The 14,723-nt window shown below is 38.8% G+C and overlaps 1 protein-coding gene and 1 long non-coding RNA gene across 37 annotated transcripts in view; one reads left to right on the top strand and one right to left on the bottom strand.

Moving 5' to 3' along the window:
• LOC120406295 overlaps positions 1-12,780 on the top strand; it is a 112,795-nt gene extending 100,015 nt beyond the window's left edge. Inside the window, exon 5 of the long non-coding RNA XR_005599203.1 lies at positions 12,403-12,780. This is a non-coding gene — a long non-coding RNA (uncharacterized LOC120406295). The remainder of the gene's footprint in view (positions 1-12,402) is intronic.
• Positions 1-14,723, bottom strand: part of BMPR1B (bone morphogenetic protein receptor type 1B) — a 384,295-nt gene that overhangs the window by 98,982 nt on the left and 270,590 nt on the right. For all 36 annotated transcript variants that reach the window (XM_039540892.1, XM_039540897.1, XM_039540895.1 and 33 more), the window contains one exon: positions 13,497-13,681. In XM_039540892.1, the coding sequence (XP_039396826.1) occupies positions 13,497-13,569 (73 nt within the window). In that variant the 5' untranslated portion in view covers positions 13,570-13,681. The remainder of the gene's footprint in view (positions 1-13,496; positions 13,682-14,723) is intronic.

Genomic DNA, 14,723 nt, shown 5'->3' with positions numbered 1-14,723 from the left:
CTTGCACTCTAAATAGTTGAGAGAATTTACAAATTAATTACTTTCATTCTTACAATATTTGTGGGAAAACAGAAGGTTACTTCTCCATTTAAACAAATTTGTTGTAGCAACAGTATTTTGTCCTTCTCATGCTCACCAACAGTGCCTGTTGTCATCCCTATAGTACCTAAAATAATAAGCAGAGTTATTTTTGGCACAAAAGGAACTACATGGTATTTTACTTCATTTTAACTGTGTTCATGCTAGTAGAATAATGGTTCAGTATTTGTACAAGATTCAAGTGAAGTACTTTAACTAGCAACCTGTTTAGGGCTGTAAAGAGAATTAATTAAAACAGAATTATTCAAAGAAATTGGCTGTGCACTTTATAAGTTATCACAACCCTGTGGCATTGTGTTTTATTATTGATGGGTTTTGGTTTGTTGTTCTCTGGTGGTGATACTTGGTTATCTATACAGAACATTTAAGCAATACAAATGCAGTACACAGCAAAGAACAGTCTAGCTTTTTTGTTTTCTAAGGGAGCTTTTTGAGTAATCCATGAAAAAGCCACAGAACCATATTTTAAAACCTAAAATGGCACCATCAAGTTAAAAATCAGGGGCCAGATCCTCAGCTGGTGTAATTTAATGCAGTTCCATTGAATTCAGAGAGGTATATCGATTTATATCAACAAGGTTATGGCCCTATATGTTTAAAAACTAATGATGGGATTTTCAAAAGCACACAGCATTGGCCTAACTTTGTCCCCCTGAAGCAATGGGAGTATTACCATTGGATTCAATAGGAGCAGTGATAAGACAATCCTGAGTGCTTTTGAAAATCATGTACTAAGGGTTTGCCTACATGGAAAAACTGAATGGCAGAAACACATTGGTATAATTATGTTGTAGACAAGCCCATTCCTGTCATAGGTCACAAACAAGACTTTACAATATTAACATAGAATATCAATTCTAGGAAGCACTTAGAGGAGAGGAAAGTGATCAGGAACAGTCAGCATGGATTCACCAAGAGCAAGTCATGCCTGACTAATCTAATTGCCTTCTATGAGGAGATAACTGGGTCTGTGGATGAGGGGAAAGTAGTGGATATGTTATTCCTTGACTTTAGCAAAGCTTTTGATACGGTCTCCCACAGTATTCTTGCTGGCAAGTTAAAGAAGTACGGGCTGGATGAATGGACTATAAGGTGGATAGAAAGCTGGCTAGATCGTCGGGCTCAATGGGTAGTGATCAATGGCTCCATGTCTAGTTGGCAGCCGGTTTCAAGTGGAGTGCCCCAAGGGTCAGTCTTGGGGCCGGTTTTGTTCAGTATCTTCATTAATGATCTGGAGGATGGCGTGGACTGCACTCTCAGCAAGTTTGCAGATGACACTAAACTGGGAGGAATATTAGATACGCTGGAGGGTAGGGATAGGATACAGAGGGATCTAGACAAATTAGAGGACTAGGCCAAAAGAAACCTGAGGAGGTTCAACAAGGACAATTGCAGAGTCCTGCACTTAGGACGGAAGAATCCCATTCACTGTTACAGACTAGGGACCGAATGGCTAGGAAGCAGTTCTGCAGAAAAGGACCTAGGGGTTACAGTGGACGAGAAGCTGGATATGAGTCAACACTGTGCCCTTGTTGCCAAGAAGGCTAATGGCATTTTGGGCTGTATAAGTAGGGGCATTGCCAGCAGATTGAGGGATGTGATCATTCCCCTCTATTCGACATTGGTGAGGCCTCATCTGGAGTACTGTGTCCAGTTTTGGGCCCCACACTACAAGAAGGATGTGGAAAAATTGGAAAGAGTCCAGCGGAGGGCAACAAAAATGATTAGGGGGCTGGAGCACATGACTTATGAGGAGAGGCTGAGGGAACTGGGATTGTTTAGTCTGCAGAAGAGAAGAATGAGGGAGGATTTGATAGCTGCTTTCAACTACCTGAAAGGGGGTTCCAAAGAGGATGGATCTAGACTGTTCTCAGTGGTACCTGATGACAGAACAAGAAGTAATGGTCTCAAGTTGCAGAGGGGGAGGTTTAGGTTGGATATTAGGAAAAACTTTTTCACTAGGAGGGTGGTGAAGCACTGGAATGGGTTACCTAGGGAGGTGGTGGAATCTCCTTCCTTAGAGGTTTTTAAGGTCAGGCTTGACAAAGCCCTGTTTGGGATGATTTAGTTGGGGATTGGTCCTGCTTTGAGCAGGGGGTTGGACTAGATACCTCCTGAGGTCCCTTCCAACCCTGATATTCTATGATTCTAACAAAGAAATATTTTCACTGTTATAATTTACTCTTCACTATTTATGTTGTTTGTTTATCTTTACATTTCTCAACTCTAGACCAATAAAAACAGACTACTCACTTTCAACTTTTGTTTATAGCCAGCTTCCAGTCAATTACACATGTCTGTTTGCCTATGCTCATGAATTGGTAGGAAATGTATGGGGTGTTCTTTCACATTTTTTTTTTAAAAGAAACATGTTCCCATTGGAATTCTCGGCCCCCCCTCCCCCAAGTCATAAAATGTTTCAATGATTTGGGATTGTTTTAGGATTATTAAATTTACAAAATCTAATATTTAGGCCCAATTGGATGTGATAGTATCTCTCTAATTTTCCCCAAATGTCTTATAAATTAAAAGATATTGTACCCTCTGACCAATCCAAATGCATCACTGACCTTCAAAACATATATAAAAATCACCTTGATGAAGATTGCAAATTCAGAAATAGAAAAGATCTACAGCGTAAGGTCATTAAGTCCACCCTCCTGGTGTTCAATTGCATAAAACTAAACTGTTATACTTTCATTCCAGTTAACTCCCCGCCCCCTCCGCCAACGAGGGGTTTGTCTGTGAGGGGAGAATTTTCAAAAGAGACAGAATAACTAGGTGCAGAAATCTCATTGTCTCATTATCACTCCATGGTATTCACACTACTGAAGTCATTTGAAAATTCTATCCTAAAACGTTAAACATTACCGAGGGATAGATACAGCTGAATGAAGTGTGAACCATTTTTATTCTTTAATTAACAGTAAGACATTATCAACGTTGCTAAGCCCCAGTGTTAAAAAATCATGAATCCATTCTGTTCCCCATCCCCTCAGAGTGGACCAGAAAATCATGCAATTGTAGAAAATATATATTGCCAAGTAGGGGGAGGGATTGCCTTCTAGTTTTGGGGCCTTCAAAGAACACTTGGTTCACATTTTCAAGCATTTCTCATCATTAGAGCAGAACACTTTTTTTTTAAAATGAAAGATGTGGTTCTCAGGTAACCATAGAACTCCAGGATTTATGAAAAACAAAATATTGTGAAAACTGGAAACACTATAAACTGGCTGGTTATAGGTTCCCCTCTGTGCGATCTGCAGAAGATAATGATTTGTTACAGCCCCTCAGCTACAGAGCCTTGCCTTTTTAGATCAAGCTGCAGTAGTTCATGCTTTTCACTCTGAAGGTCCCCAGTTCCACCCATGTTGTGCTGGGCAAGATGGTAGCTGCCACGACTGCATTATTCTCATTTGCAGGAGAAAACTGATATGAAGGTGAGGGCTGCCTTTTTGTACTCCCTCCCACCTTTCGAACACAAGAAATGTTAACACCTTCTGATATATTAGAATAAGCAACAAAATGAAAAAGCCCTATAGGAACTACTGCAGACTGTTCCCTCCTTACCCCCTAAATTTTTACAGCAGGTGCTGCTTCTCGGTGCATACATTTGGTAATATAAATATGAAAAAAATAAGCAACCAAGGACATAGAAATAATGCAAATACTACTTTATGGGGCTATTTAGGATTGAATTCTCAAACGAACGTGAAGAACATCCATTTAATAAATAGCAGAACTTGCGAATATACAGAGATTCCAGTCAACTGCTTTGAAAATTGACCCTGGAGAAAATGCTGACCCACCTTGAAACAAAAACTCATTCAAAAATTAATGTCATTAATGAACATTTTAAAAGTAGAGCAATACTTTAGCAAAATTTCTGAGTCCTTGAATATTTCAAATGGGTAATTTTCAATGGGTGGATTCAATGTGCGTCAAAATCTGCTTTATTGACAATTTTTTTAAAAAGGGGAAGAAGGTAATTTGTTAAATAATACTGAGATTTCATCTCTCACCTAGTCACACAGGAAACAGTAGTATAATATGATACTGATTTAAACAATGTGCATTCTGACTTAAAATCAAAATGCAGAAGTATTTGGGTTCAGCTTCCAGCAGCTAACTTGCACTATGGTGGACTAAACCAGAGCAAATGCTAAAAAAAAAAATCTCTGTATCCCGGGATATGGGGTTAATTCAGTCTAGCAAAATAGCAAACTCTATGACCTTAGGAGCACGCTGTTGAGTCAATCTGATGCCAGATGATGCTACTCTGTATGATGATGCTGTGTAACTACTGCTGGGTCATATTAGCAGGTAGTTGTTAACTTCAACCATTATAAGGAGGGTAGGAGTATCCACCTGGGCAGAGAGAACGATGATGAAATCAAGCAGAAGCCAAAACTGGGGAGAAATTTAAGGTTATGTTTATTTTTCCTTTTTACTTTAATTTCCAATAAAGCCAAACCCAGAAAAGGAGTAAATTTGGACTATATATAGTTTGTGCATATTCTGTTCAGAGCACGTTGGGATCTACACCTGATTACACCCAGTATCTTTATTTCTTTAGCTAATGTATTTAATTATAATACAGAAGTAGCTTCATTTTTTAATATTGCATAGAAAATAGAATCAGACTGTTAATGCATTTCAGAAAATGTAGGTTTTGTTAATCATGGCCATTTCTGCACAAAGTTAGCTAACATGAACGGTGAACGAGGCATTGTACAGATCTCCCTTTCTGGTTACGGTCCAGGCGAAGGCTAGTCCAAATGAGTTACTAAAGATTCCTCACAGTTCAATTCACTATACACCATTTTCTTCTATGAGCCCCCCAGACAGCCATTATGAAATTGGACCAACATTACCGCTGCTTTTACTGGTCAGGAGGAGAGCCCCAAAAGCAGCTATGTACTGCCCATATGGCCCAGGCACGGTACAACATTCTCCATTACAAGCCTGAATTTCATCAGCCCAGTAAGAGAGACTGAAACACTTGTTCCTGAACCTGAGCCTTTTACGCTGCACCTCCCAATACTACTGCAAAGCTACCAAACCAACCAACTACAATTCTGCTGTTGGCAAGAAATACAAATTTGCTAGAAATCCCTTGCAAATGAAACCCAGCTGAAGTCTGGGTTTAAGCAGAATACCAGATGTCTCCTACACTGTGTGGCTTTGATAGGTTAAATTGAGCATAAGAAAGAGATGAAATATTTATGAAAATTAAATTTGTAGGATGCATGTCAGTAAGCCTGAGAAACACTTTTTCGAATGACAACAGGAAACCACATTTTTCACCCAAACAGGTTAGGTTATAGCACTCGTATTCACATGAGTCTCTGAAATGCTTATGTTTCATGCAAGCTGCTTAGCTTTTATTCAAACCATGCATTCCAGGAACAACTAATTCTAGTATATTAAGGATTTCTAAACTACATGCATAAATGAAATTTTATCCATTACTCCCCCCCCCTTTTTTTTTTGCACAAAAATTTAGCATTTTTGGAGACTGGCACACAGTCAAAATCACGTAAGGTATTACTCACGCCGTGATACTGTACATTTGATATCCAGTATCAATGGAATGAAAAAAAAGAACTACTGTACATTTAAGGGAACATCATTAGATAAGCAGCTAATCCGATCAAAATTCATACACTTGACTTTCAGATGCTCTCGTCTTCAAATGTCATACAATTTTCATTAAGCGATGTCCTAAGAATACCCATGAAACCAAAAGAGAATTTTGGGAATGGGTACAATGACAAAAATACAACATTAATTTAAATAAAATCTGGGACTAAGTGGCTTAGAGGATTGATAATTGCATATAGACCTTTTTAACTTTAGAGCACCTTTTCAAAGATCAGTAATTTACCACCCAATTGCTTAATGATGGCCTATTTGAGATGACCATGATGGCATCAGTCAATTTCCCAATAGAAAATGTTCACATCAAAGGCCAACAGAACAACTGGCAGTTCTATATGGTCTGAGTCCTGCCTATCTCAGCACACCCTCTCTACCTATGCTAAGTGTTGTCAGTGAAGATGAACAACAGCTCATCTATTAATGGCCCAGATTCAAACTCTTTCAGGCATTCTTGCTAGAAGGTCTTCAGCGATGCAATTCACTTCCCCTACTATTGGACTGACAGCTCAGAATTGTTGACCTTCATTGTATGCTGGTTTTTTCTTCACTCAGATACACTGTATGTGCTTGAGTTCTGGCTTAACTGAATTAAATATCCACAAAGATTAACTCCCCAAGCATAATATCAGCTGATGTTATCTGTGTGGAGTAAATTTTTGTGGATATTTAGCAATCTGTTATTTTGAGAAATTTGCTTGGTATAAATGTCCAGGTGCTTAGAGAATGGACAATGGGTGCAGTTTTATTAATAAAAGAAATAAGATATGAAATTAAGCAAAAACCAAGGATTGAAAGGGGGAATGTACACAGAACTCACTTCTAAGTGGTCCTTTATATCTAAAGGCACACTATGCGGGCAGTGTGGGTAAATGTGCACTGACACTGCTAATATTATACCTATTTTGTGGATTAACAGAGGGCCGCAGTTTCCAGGGCTGTCAATCCAGTACTTTTCACACAAAAATTAACAGGCCCCTGACCTCAGTGAACTAGAAATACATAAAAATCAAACCTTTCCCACTGAAACTGTAACAACACGTGTACTGTGAAAACTCCTTCCATTGATTTTACTGTGTACCTGGCCATTAGGTGAACCTGGCCAATGGAACAAATACACAGTTCTCTCCCCAAAGACGTCAAATATTTATATCAAGAAACAGTAGGCAACATACTCTGTATTTTCCCAATCTCTTTCAAAAGAAAGGTACAAATTGTTTAATTCTCTTTTGATGTAATGTTTATGTAGTAAGAACAGGATGCATTTATTCTGCAACACCAATAGGGTGTCAGGATTCAGTACAGGAAGACTAATATGCATTCATACGGCACATTTTCCATTCTATTTGCATTAACATTTTGTGGTTGAGGCAACAGTGTAATAAATTGCTGATACATCATCAGGGCTATTCTCGTGATATCAAACTAGCTCCACGGTCCTACTAATATACCACAGCTTTGTAGTATGCAACACTGAAGAAGCCAGCAAGCAAACTCATTTGGTTTCTTTCCCCAAAGACAGGATGCTCTTGATAAGCAGCTTCAAAATAAAAACACAATAAAAAAGGTCTTACAATAGAATATCCAAATACTGTGGTTAGAAATGAGCACCAAATAATAGGCATTACATTCATCAGCTTAATTAATGTATTTCATACTAGCCATATCAAATTATTTAGTCTTAATATCAAAATTTGCAAGTGCAAATAATGTGAATATTTTCATTGTAAAAATGAAAAAAAAACAACCACATGTATGCCTTTGTATCATCTGCAGTGAACTGTTTTCAGGATAACACCTATATTTAATATAATGAAGAAAGCAAAAAAGAAAGAGTTGAGATGCAAAAATTTTGCCATTTCCCTCCTAGGTGAAGTGCAGTGGAGATCAGATTTCGAGCATCTGTGATGCTCACCACAAGTTGCTTTTACTGCCGATTAATAGCTGGAGATTAATAGCTGGGAATGCCACATAATAGCTGTAGTATAAAACTCTTAAACACACAGCCATGCTTATGTATTTAACAGCTGTGTCAGCCTTAACTGTTGAAACTTCCAGTATATTTTGCCATATGGTAACCAGGATCATTTTACACTTTAAAATTATTACTTTAAATGCATGTCATATAAATATACTGCATATCTACTTCTAAAGCAATATATTCTAGGGACCAATTATCCTCATGTTCCTTGATTCATCCTTCAGCTTTCAGGTTACTGAACAAAGTTGACTTGTGTATCATGACTAAGAGTTTCTGGGTTTTCAGCTGGGGAGTTTTAAAATACACTGGCTATGAGCACTTATTACAGTTTCGGGGGAGGAGGAGGTCTGGAACTTTGCCAGACAACAGCTAGGCCAGCAGGTGAACATGAGTTTTTTGGATCAGACTGAAGTATGGTACTCCCTGCTAAACCCCTCGGGCAGTGAACTGCATGACAAGTAATTATACCAAGGAATTTTGTTGCATCAGGTTTATATATTCACCAGATTGCTATTGTAATTAACAACTGGTTCCTTACTCAAAATCTCTGTAGCATTAACACACATGCAGTAGAGAACGTTCCGTCCTAAAGGTGGTCCCCTTCAGACCACAGGGATAAGTCTACCAGCAGGAAGCAATGCAGGGGTAAAGCTTGGACTGCCGGTGCCTACAACATACTTGTCTCCTGGACTTTAATCCCATACTTTTCACAAACACTACATTCATTTTAATTCATTTTTAAAAGCAACCCCCCGCCAATTTCTCCATGGCTTCCAGATAATGATTCAGGACCAGAGTGGTGTATATCCTGCATGCCCATGCAGTGAAGTAAGGCACTCCTTTATGCCCCTGTGCTGACTACCATCATCACAGTATCAGCATGGATGAAAACAGCCTTTGCTGAGCCACAATTCTCCCCACACTCCACCTAAGCGGGCATGGGAGTGGTTAGAGCCTGGGCTCCACTCCCACAGTGTGCTGGGGGCGGGGAGGGTGTCGTACACTGTGCCAGGTACCGGAGTGATGCAAGGTACATCATCCTCTGGAGCAGAGAGAAAACCACAAGGCGGCCTGCAACTCCTCAGTCACAATCAGCTTTTTAGTCTGTTCCTGGGTCACTTCAACTACGCATTGCCTCCCGTACGTGGGGTTTGTGACAAAGTGACTCTTTAGCCCATAACATATATTTATAACTCAGTCTGCTCTGCAGTTATTTCTTACCACAGCTTTTTTCTTTCTATAATAATGAGCGGGGCTTTGTTGGAGTTATTGGGTGGCCTGCACTTTTCCTAAAAGACTAAGCTGTTTCAAGGAGAAGACTTGTCATCATTTTTCCTTTTACAGCACAACCCTTTACTTCCCTTCATACAGCTCAGTCAGCATTTTCTCTTCTTGGTGTCCAATTAGACCAGCTGTGCACTCGTTTTACATTCTTGAATTTTCAACCACCAAATGCATTTCCTAAGCCTCTTTCTGAAAAGTGAAAAATTCTTGCCAAAGCAGACTCCTGAGGTTTAAACGTCCTCTCAAATATTTCTATGAAAGATTTTTCTGAAAAATTTAAATGGTAAGTAGCACACAGTACAAATTCCAGAAAATAAGTTTGGCAATTTGAGTTGATGAGCCGCTTTGCTCTCCATTTCAAGATGGCCTTTTGTCCCTCTATAGCAAACTAAGTAAGTAACTAAGCAAGCAAGCAAGCAAGCCCAATGGGACAAAGTCTGCTATTAGATTCATGGCACAACTGCTTCTGAAATTAGCAAAAGTGGGCAAAATTTGGCCCCAAATCAGACTAGCTTCCTAATATTGACACCTATTAGAGTACCGAATAATCTTCCAAGGGAAGCAGTGTGAAAGCACCATCTCCTGAGATGTTTTGAATTAGATTGGACCAAACCTCGGGAAATACCTGACAGGGAAGAACTCTGCACCATCTAGATGCAGAATTGTTTTTTACTTAGGCTACGTGTATGCTGCAAATGGAGGTGTGGCTGCAGCTCACACAAGCATACTCTCATGCTAGTGTTATTTAGCTAGCGCAGCTAAAAATACCAGTGAAGAAATGGCAGCACAGTCTCTGCAAGTCGAATCAGAACTCTGGGTACACACTCATGTTACCAGCCTATGCCAGGGTCCATGCAGCCAGGTCTTCACTAATATTGTTAGCCCACCAGGTAAATTAAAGCTAGTGATGCCTATGAGAGCTACAATCACCCTTTCATCTGAAATGTAGAGCTACTTTTAGATTGTTCTGTGATTGTACAGTGCCTAGCACAACAGGTCCCTGATGCAAGACCGGAGCTACTGCAATACAAAATAAAAGTATAATCTTTATTGTAGATGCCCTACTTCTATACACTTCTTTAAAGTATATTTCCCCATAAACTATCCTGAGGTTGTATTTTTCACAACTTCAGTTGTCAACTAGCATGTCATCTTTTCAATTTATTAAAGATCTGGGGACAGATCCCAGCCCACAGAACAGACCCTTTTCATTGCTGCAGTAGTCTCTGCTTCCATATTTAAAGGCAGAGGGCAAATTTTCACTCCTGGGAGCCTGAAGGTAAACTCTTAAATCCATATTTAGACACCTAAATAGAAATCAGCTGATTTTCAAAGAGGAAAAACAGCTCTCATTGACTATGTGGGTGCTCAAGCACAGTTGAAAATAAGATCACTTGTCCAGGTGACTACATTTCTATTAAGGAGCCTAACTTACAGGCACCCAAGTACGAATATTTTGGGCAGTGACAGTACAATATTTAAATAATAAAAAGACGCCGCAATACAGTCTAAACCTTGGTTGCACAAGTGTACAAGCAATGAAGAGAGGAGGAAGGCATTGCAACACACAAGAAGATGGCCCCAGGCCATTACAATATGCAAGAAGGTGCCAGCGCCTATGCTATATGAAGGAGAGTATGCACCAAGGTCTAACTGAGGCATGGCTTGTTGGACCATTAAATAAGTTTGTGGTTAGAAGTTGAGTAGGTGAGTGAACTTGCTGTAATGAGCATGAGCACTGACTGATAAAGATACCTGAGGGTATCATGCTGCTCTTGCTCAGAGGAAAGGTAACAGCCAATAGTCCTCCAAAAAACAACCTGGCCTGAGACAGCAAGATGCCCCAAGCTAAGCATGCTGCTGGTTACTTGTCACTACAAACATTGTGTAGGCATCACCAATCGAGACAGGATGTGACTCTTATCTGGCAAGATGTGGAGACAATGTTCCAAATGTAACACACGGATTCCTAAATAGTTGTGTTTGTGATATGGTATGAGGTGGTCTTCTGCCAACACATCGAATCATAGGACTGCAAGGAACCTCGACAGGTCTACTAGTCCAGTCCCCTGCACTCATGGCAGGATTAAATATTATCTAGACCATCCACGACAGGTGTTTGTATAACCTGCCTTAAAAATCTCCAATGATGGAGATTCCACAACGTCCCTAGGCAATTTATTCCAGTGCTTAACCACCCTGACAGTTAGGAAGATATTTTCTAATGTCCAAGCTAAACCACCCTTGCTGAAATTTAAGTCCATTGTAATTATGCTGTCGATAAGGTGAATAGTTCTAGATTTTTATTTTCTTTTTGATTCATTTTTATCCATTTGAAATGCTCTAATAAGACAAGCAAACTGGGACTCTTATGGCTGAAAAATGATGTGCATATCTTTCACCAATCCACTGCAAGTTTCCTCTATTAATCTGTCCATGCCCCTACAGATGCCTGTATCTCAGAATATGCGTCTTCCTTGAGGGTCTACCAAACTGTTAAGATTCTGTGTCTCTTTTATAAAAAGGCCAAGGATCTGGCCCTGAAATATGGTCCATGTATCCAAAAACTATTAGAGGTTGCTTCAGCAAAGTTAAATGCTTATTTTTTTGACAAAATTCCTATACTTTTTGGGTAACCCAAGAACCCTTTCTTTTCCCAAGAGTTCATCAGAGATAAAGAATAAGGGCAGTTTGCATTTGTTTCCCCAAACTTTAAAAGTAATTGAGGAAAAATAAAATGTCAGAAACAAGCTCACTCAGGTTCCATATCGGGCTGAACAGTTTTAACGCAGTGCTTTTAACCAAGATACATAACTGGATTTTGAAGCTTCACCCTAACTTTGCAAGATTTACTCAATTACTACACACAGTTTTAAGAAGTAAGATGGCTTCTATGCTTCATAAATAGCTTCCCCAATATAAACTGGAGATGGGTCCAAATCACTAAGTTAAGAACCATATTTCAAGATAGTTGTCAATAGGGAAGGCAGGACATTAAGCTGAACTTCACCATAGTTCAGGGTGTTGGGATCCAAAGTTTTATTTTGGCTCGGTGCACAGAGCAGACTCAGGAAGTTAATTTTCTCCTACCGATACTACCTTCCTACCACACATTAAATCTTTGAGAGCAAATTGACTATACAAAGGTACTACTGCTGTTTCTTCTGGCTATTAGATTTAACTGTATCATGTCCTATTAGGGAGCCAGAGTAAGATTCCCTAAAGCACCAAAAAAAAATCCCCCAAAACAAACCACATGTCCAGTACTGAAGGATTGTAGGTGAGTCACAGAAAGTTTAAATGTTTAATAAACAGAAATGACTAATATATGGGGAGAGAGAAAAACCTTCCTTGTTGTGAATATTTATTTTTCTTTTTAGATGCGATAGTCCGCTTGCTAGCTAACTGCCACATGGTGAAAACAACCAACCAAAGGAAAAGGACCAAGACTATTTCATAAAATTATTTGCCATCTTTTCTGAAAGCATACTACTTCAAAAAAAGTCTTTGAAAGATGGCACATTTATAAGGAACGACGGTATGCGTATAAAGCAAATTACTTTAAGCACATTTATCTGCTATTAAAAAAACCATTTTCTCAATTATTGCACTTGCTTTCATACAGTGGTATTGTAAACATGTGAATTTCATGTAGCTGCCTTATCACACTCTCAACAAGGTATAATGCGACTGTGTCTCTGCTGTCAGTCATTCACAATTCTTCCTTATTACAACCTCTGCTTATTGCGCTTTCTGACTGGTAAATACTGCACTATTATAATTAGCCATATTCTTCATTTTTGCCTTTTAAAAGTAAAGTATAAAATCTATCAGTCCATATTATTGAACAAGCAAAATATGTTTCCTAATCCTTGTTTATTGATAAATCCTTAAAACGAGTGAAGTTAAGGAACAGCCTCTTAACATTATGAAATGTTCAAAGATAAAACTATATAACTATAATTAGTAATCTTTACCTATTTCAATTTAATGCATTTGTTACAAAAAATCTTTGTTTCTACCTGAGCAACACATTTCTCAAATATTGCATCAAAACTCTAACAGAAAACATCACTTAGAGCTGATATGTACTGCACCCCTAAACATGTTGGTTGATTCTACAAACTGTGTCTATTGAGAGCATCAACTGCATATTCAGGTCTAAATCAGATTAGAAAGTAATTTAGACAATTGCAGTCTCAATAAAAACCTTCTATTCTATCTCTCTGTAACTACTGTATCTCTCTGCAACTACCCTTTGAAATTCTGTTTCCAATTCAGACATACTACTTACATATGCCATACAGGCAGTCAAAATACTGTACTTTCACAGACTGCACTGTGGTTTGGAAATTCTTAAGCTGCGATTCTCCATACTAAACTTTTCCTTTCATAATAAAATTGAACAGTTAGCTGTTATCTTTCAGCTCACCACCCTGTCATAATTACATTGCCGAACACTTTTTCTTCTTACCCTTGGTGTGCATGGAGAGTAGCATGATCAAGGAAATGTGAAGCTGCCAGTTTGATTCTTCCAGCCAACCCATTGCTGCGGGAGAGTAGGGATTATGATTTGCCTGTGTTCTTCTGTTTCTTTTGCTTTTCTTATTTCACTGTGCTTCGCCTCTGTCAGATCCTCCGACAAGTCTGCCAGCAAGCCTGAGAGGATAATGTGAAAGACAAGCCTGTTACAAACTGGTTCTGTCACCACATAGACCTCAACTGATCACCTCGTGGGGAGGACAACAAAAGGGCAGCAAGGATCCCAAGCTGGAGTGGATTCCTGAGACAGGAGCATGGATTGACTGCCCACACAGGGATTTGTGTAAACTTGGAAGCTGCAGCCGGAGTCTTTAACTCCCTCTTTACTTTACACATACAAAAAACAAAGCCCTGAAAATTCATATGAAGTTTGCATTGCATTTTTCAGCGAGATGTAAGCAAACCCCTCTTGTCAACTACTTATAAACTGTTTGTTTTATAAACTGAGCGCTGCCTTTGGCTTTTGTTTCTGGAGTCACACCAGCGTTTTCCTATGCACTTCCAATATTAAGGGAGAAATAAGGGTTGCTCTGAAGCAATAACAGAAGACAGCTAAGAGAGATAAGAAATATAGAATGTCTGTGTCTGCACACTGTGTCATTCAAAATGAAGTTTTATTACCCCACCCCCATGAACAGTGATTTATTGGAAAATTGCAATAAACAGATTTTTTTAAAGGTCAGTGGATTTCTCATGTAACTGGACTCCTTTAAATTTATATAAATCACATGAAACTACTGTAAGTATATTAATGAATTAGAAATGCATACAGATTTCATTAAATCTCTCAACTGTGTGCCATTGGTCACAGTTGCAATACACGCTTTTTGTATTCTGCTAGAGGCTACTCTATGTGTCAGAGTTCTAAATTACTGCTTTCTCCATTTTTATACAGATAAATATTTATTTCAGTTTGTTTGTTTATTTATTTATACACAACTGAAGTCCTGGGGACAGATCCTTCACTAATATAAATTGATATCGCTCCAACTGACAGATTACACCCGCTAACGATCTGCTGCCTGCTTTTGGTAAATGGAAACAGGAAACAGATGTACGAACAATATTACGGTATCAATATTAAAAGTTTGCGATCTTCACTTCTGAATAAAATTCAATAAAAACACTAAGTCCTGAAAAGGGAATGTAACAGGACCTC

This window comes from Mauremys reevesii, linkage group 5, assembly GCF_016161935.1.
Source record: "Mauremys reevesii isolate NIE-2019 linkage group 5, ASM1616193v1, whole genome shotgun sequence".
NCBI classification, from domain to species: Eukaryota; Metazoa; Chordata; order Testudines; family Geoemydidae; genus Mauremys; species Mauremys reevesii.
This window is presented reverse-complemented; position numbering and strand designations above follow the sequence as displayed.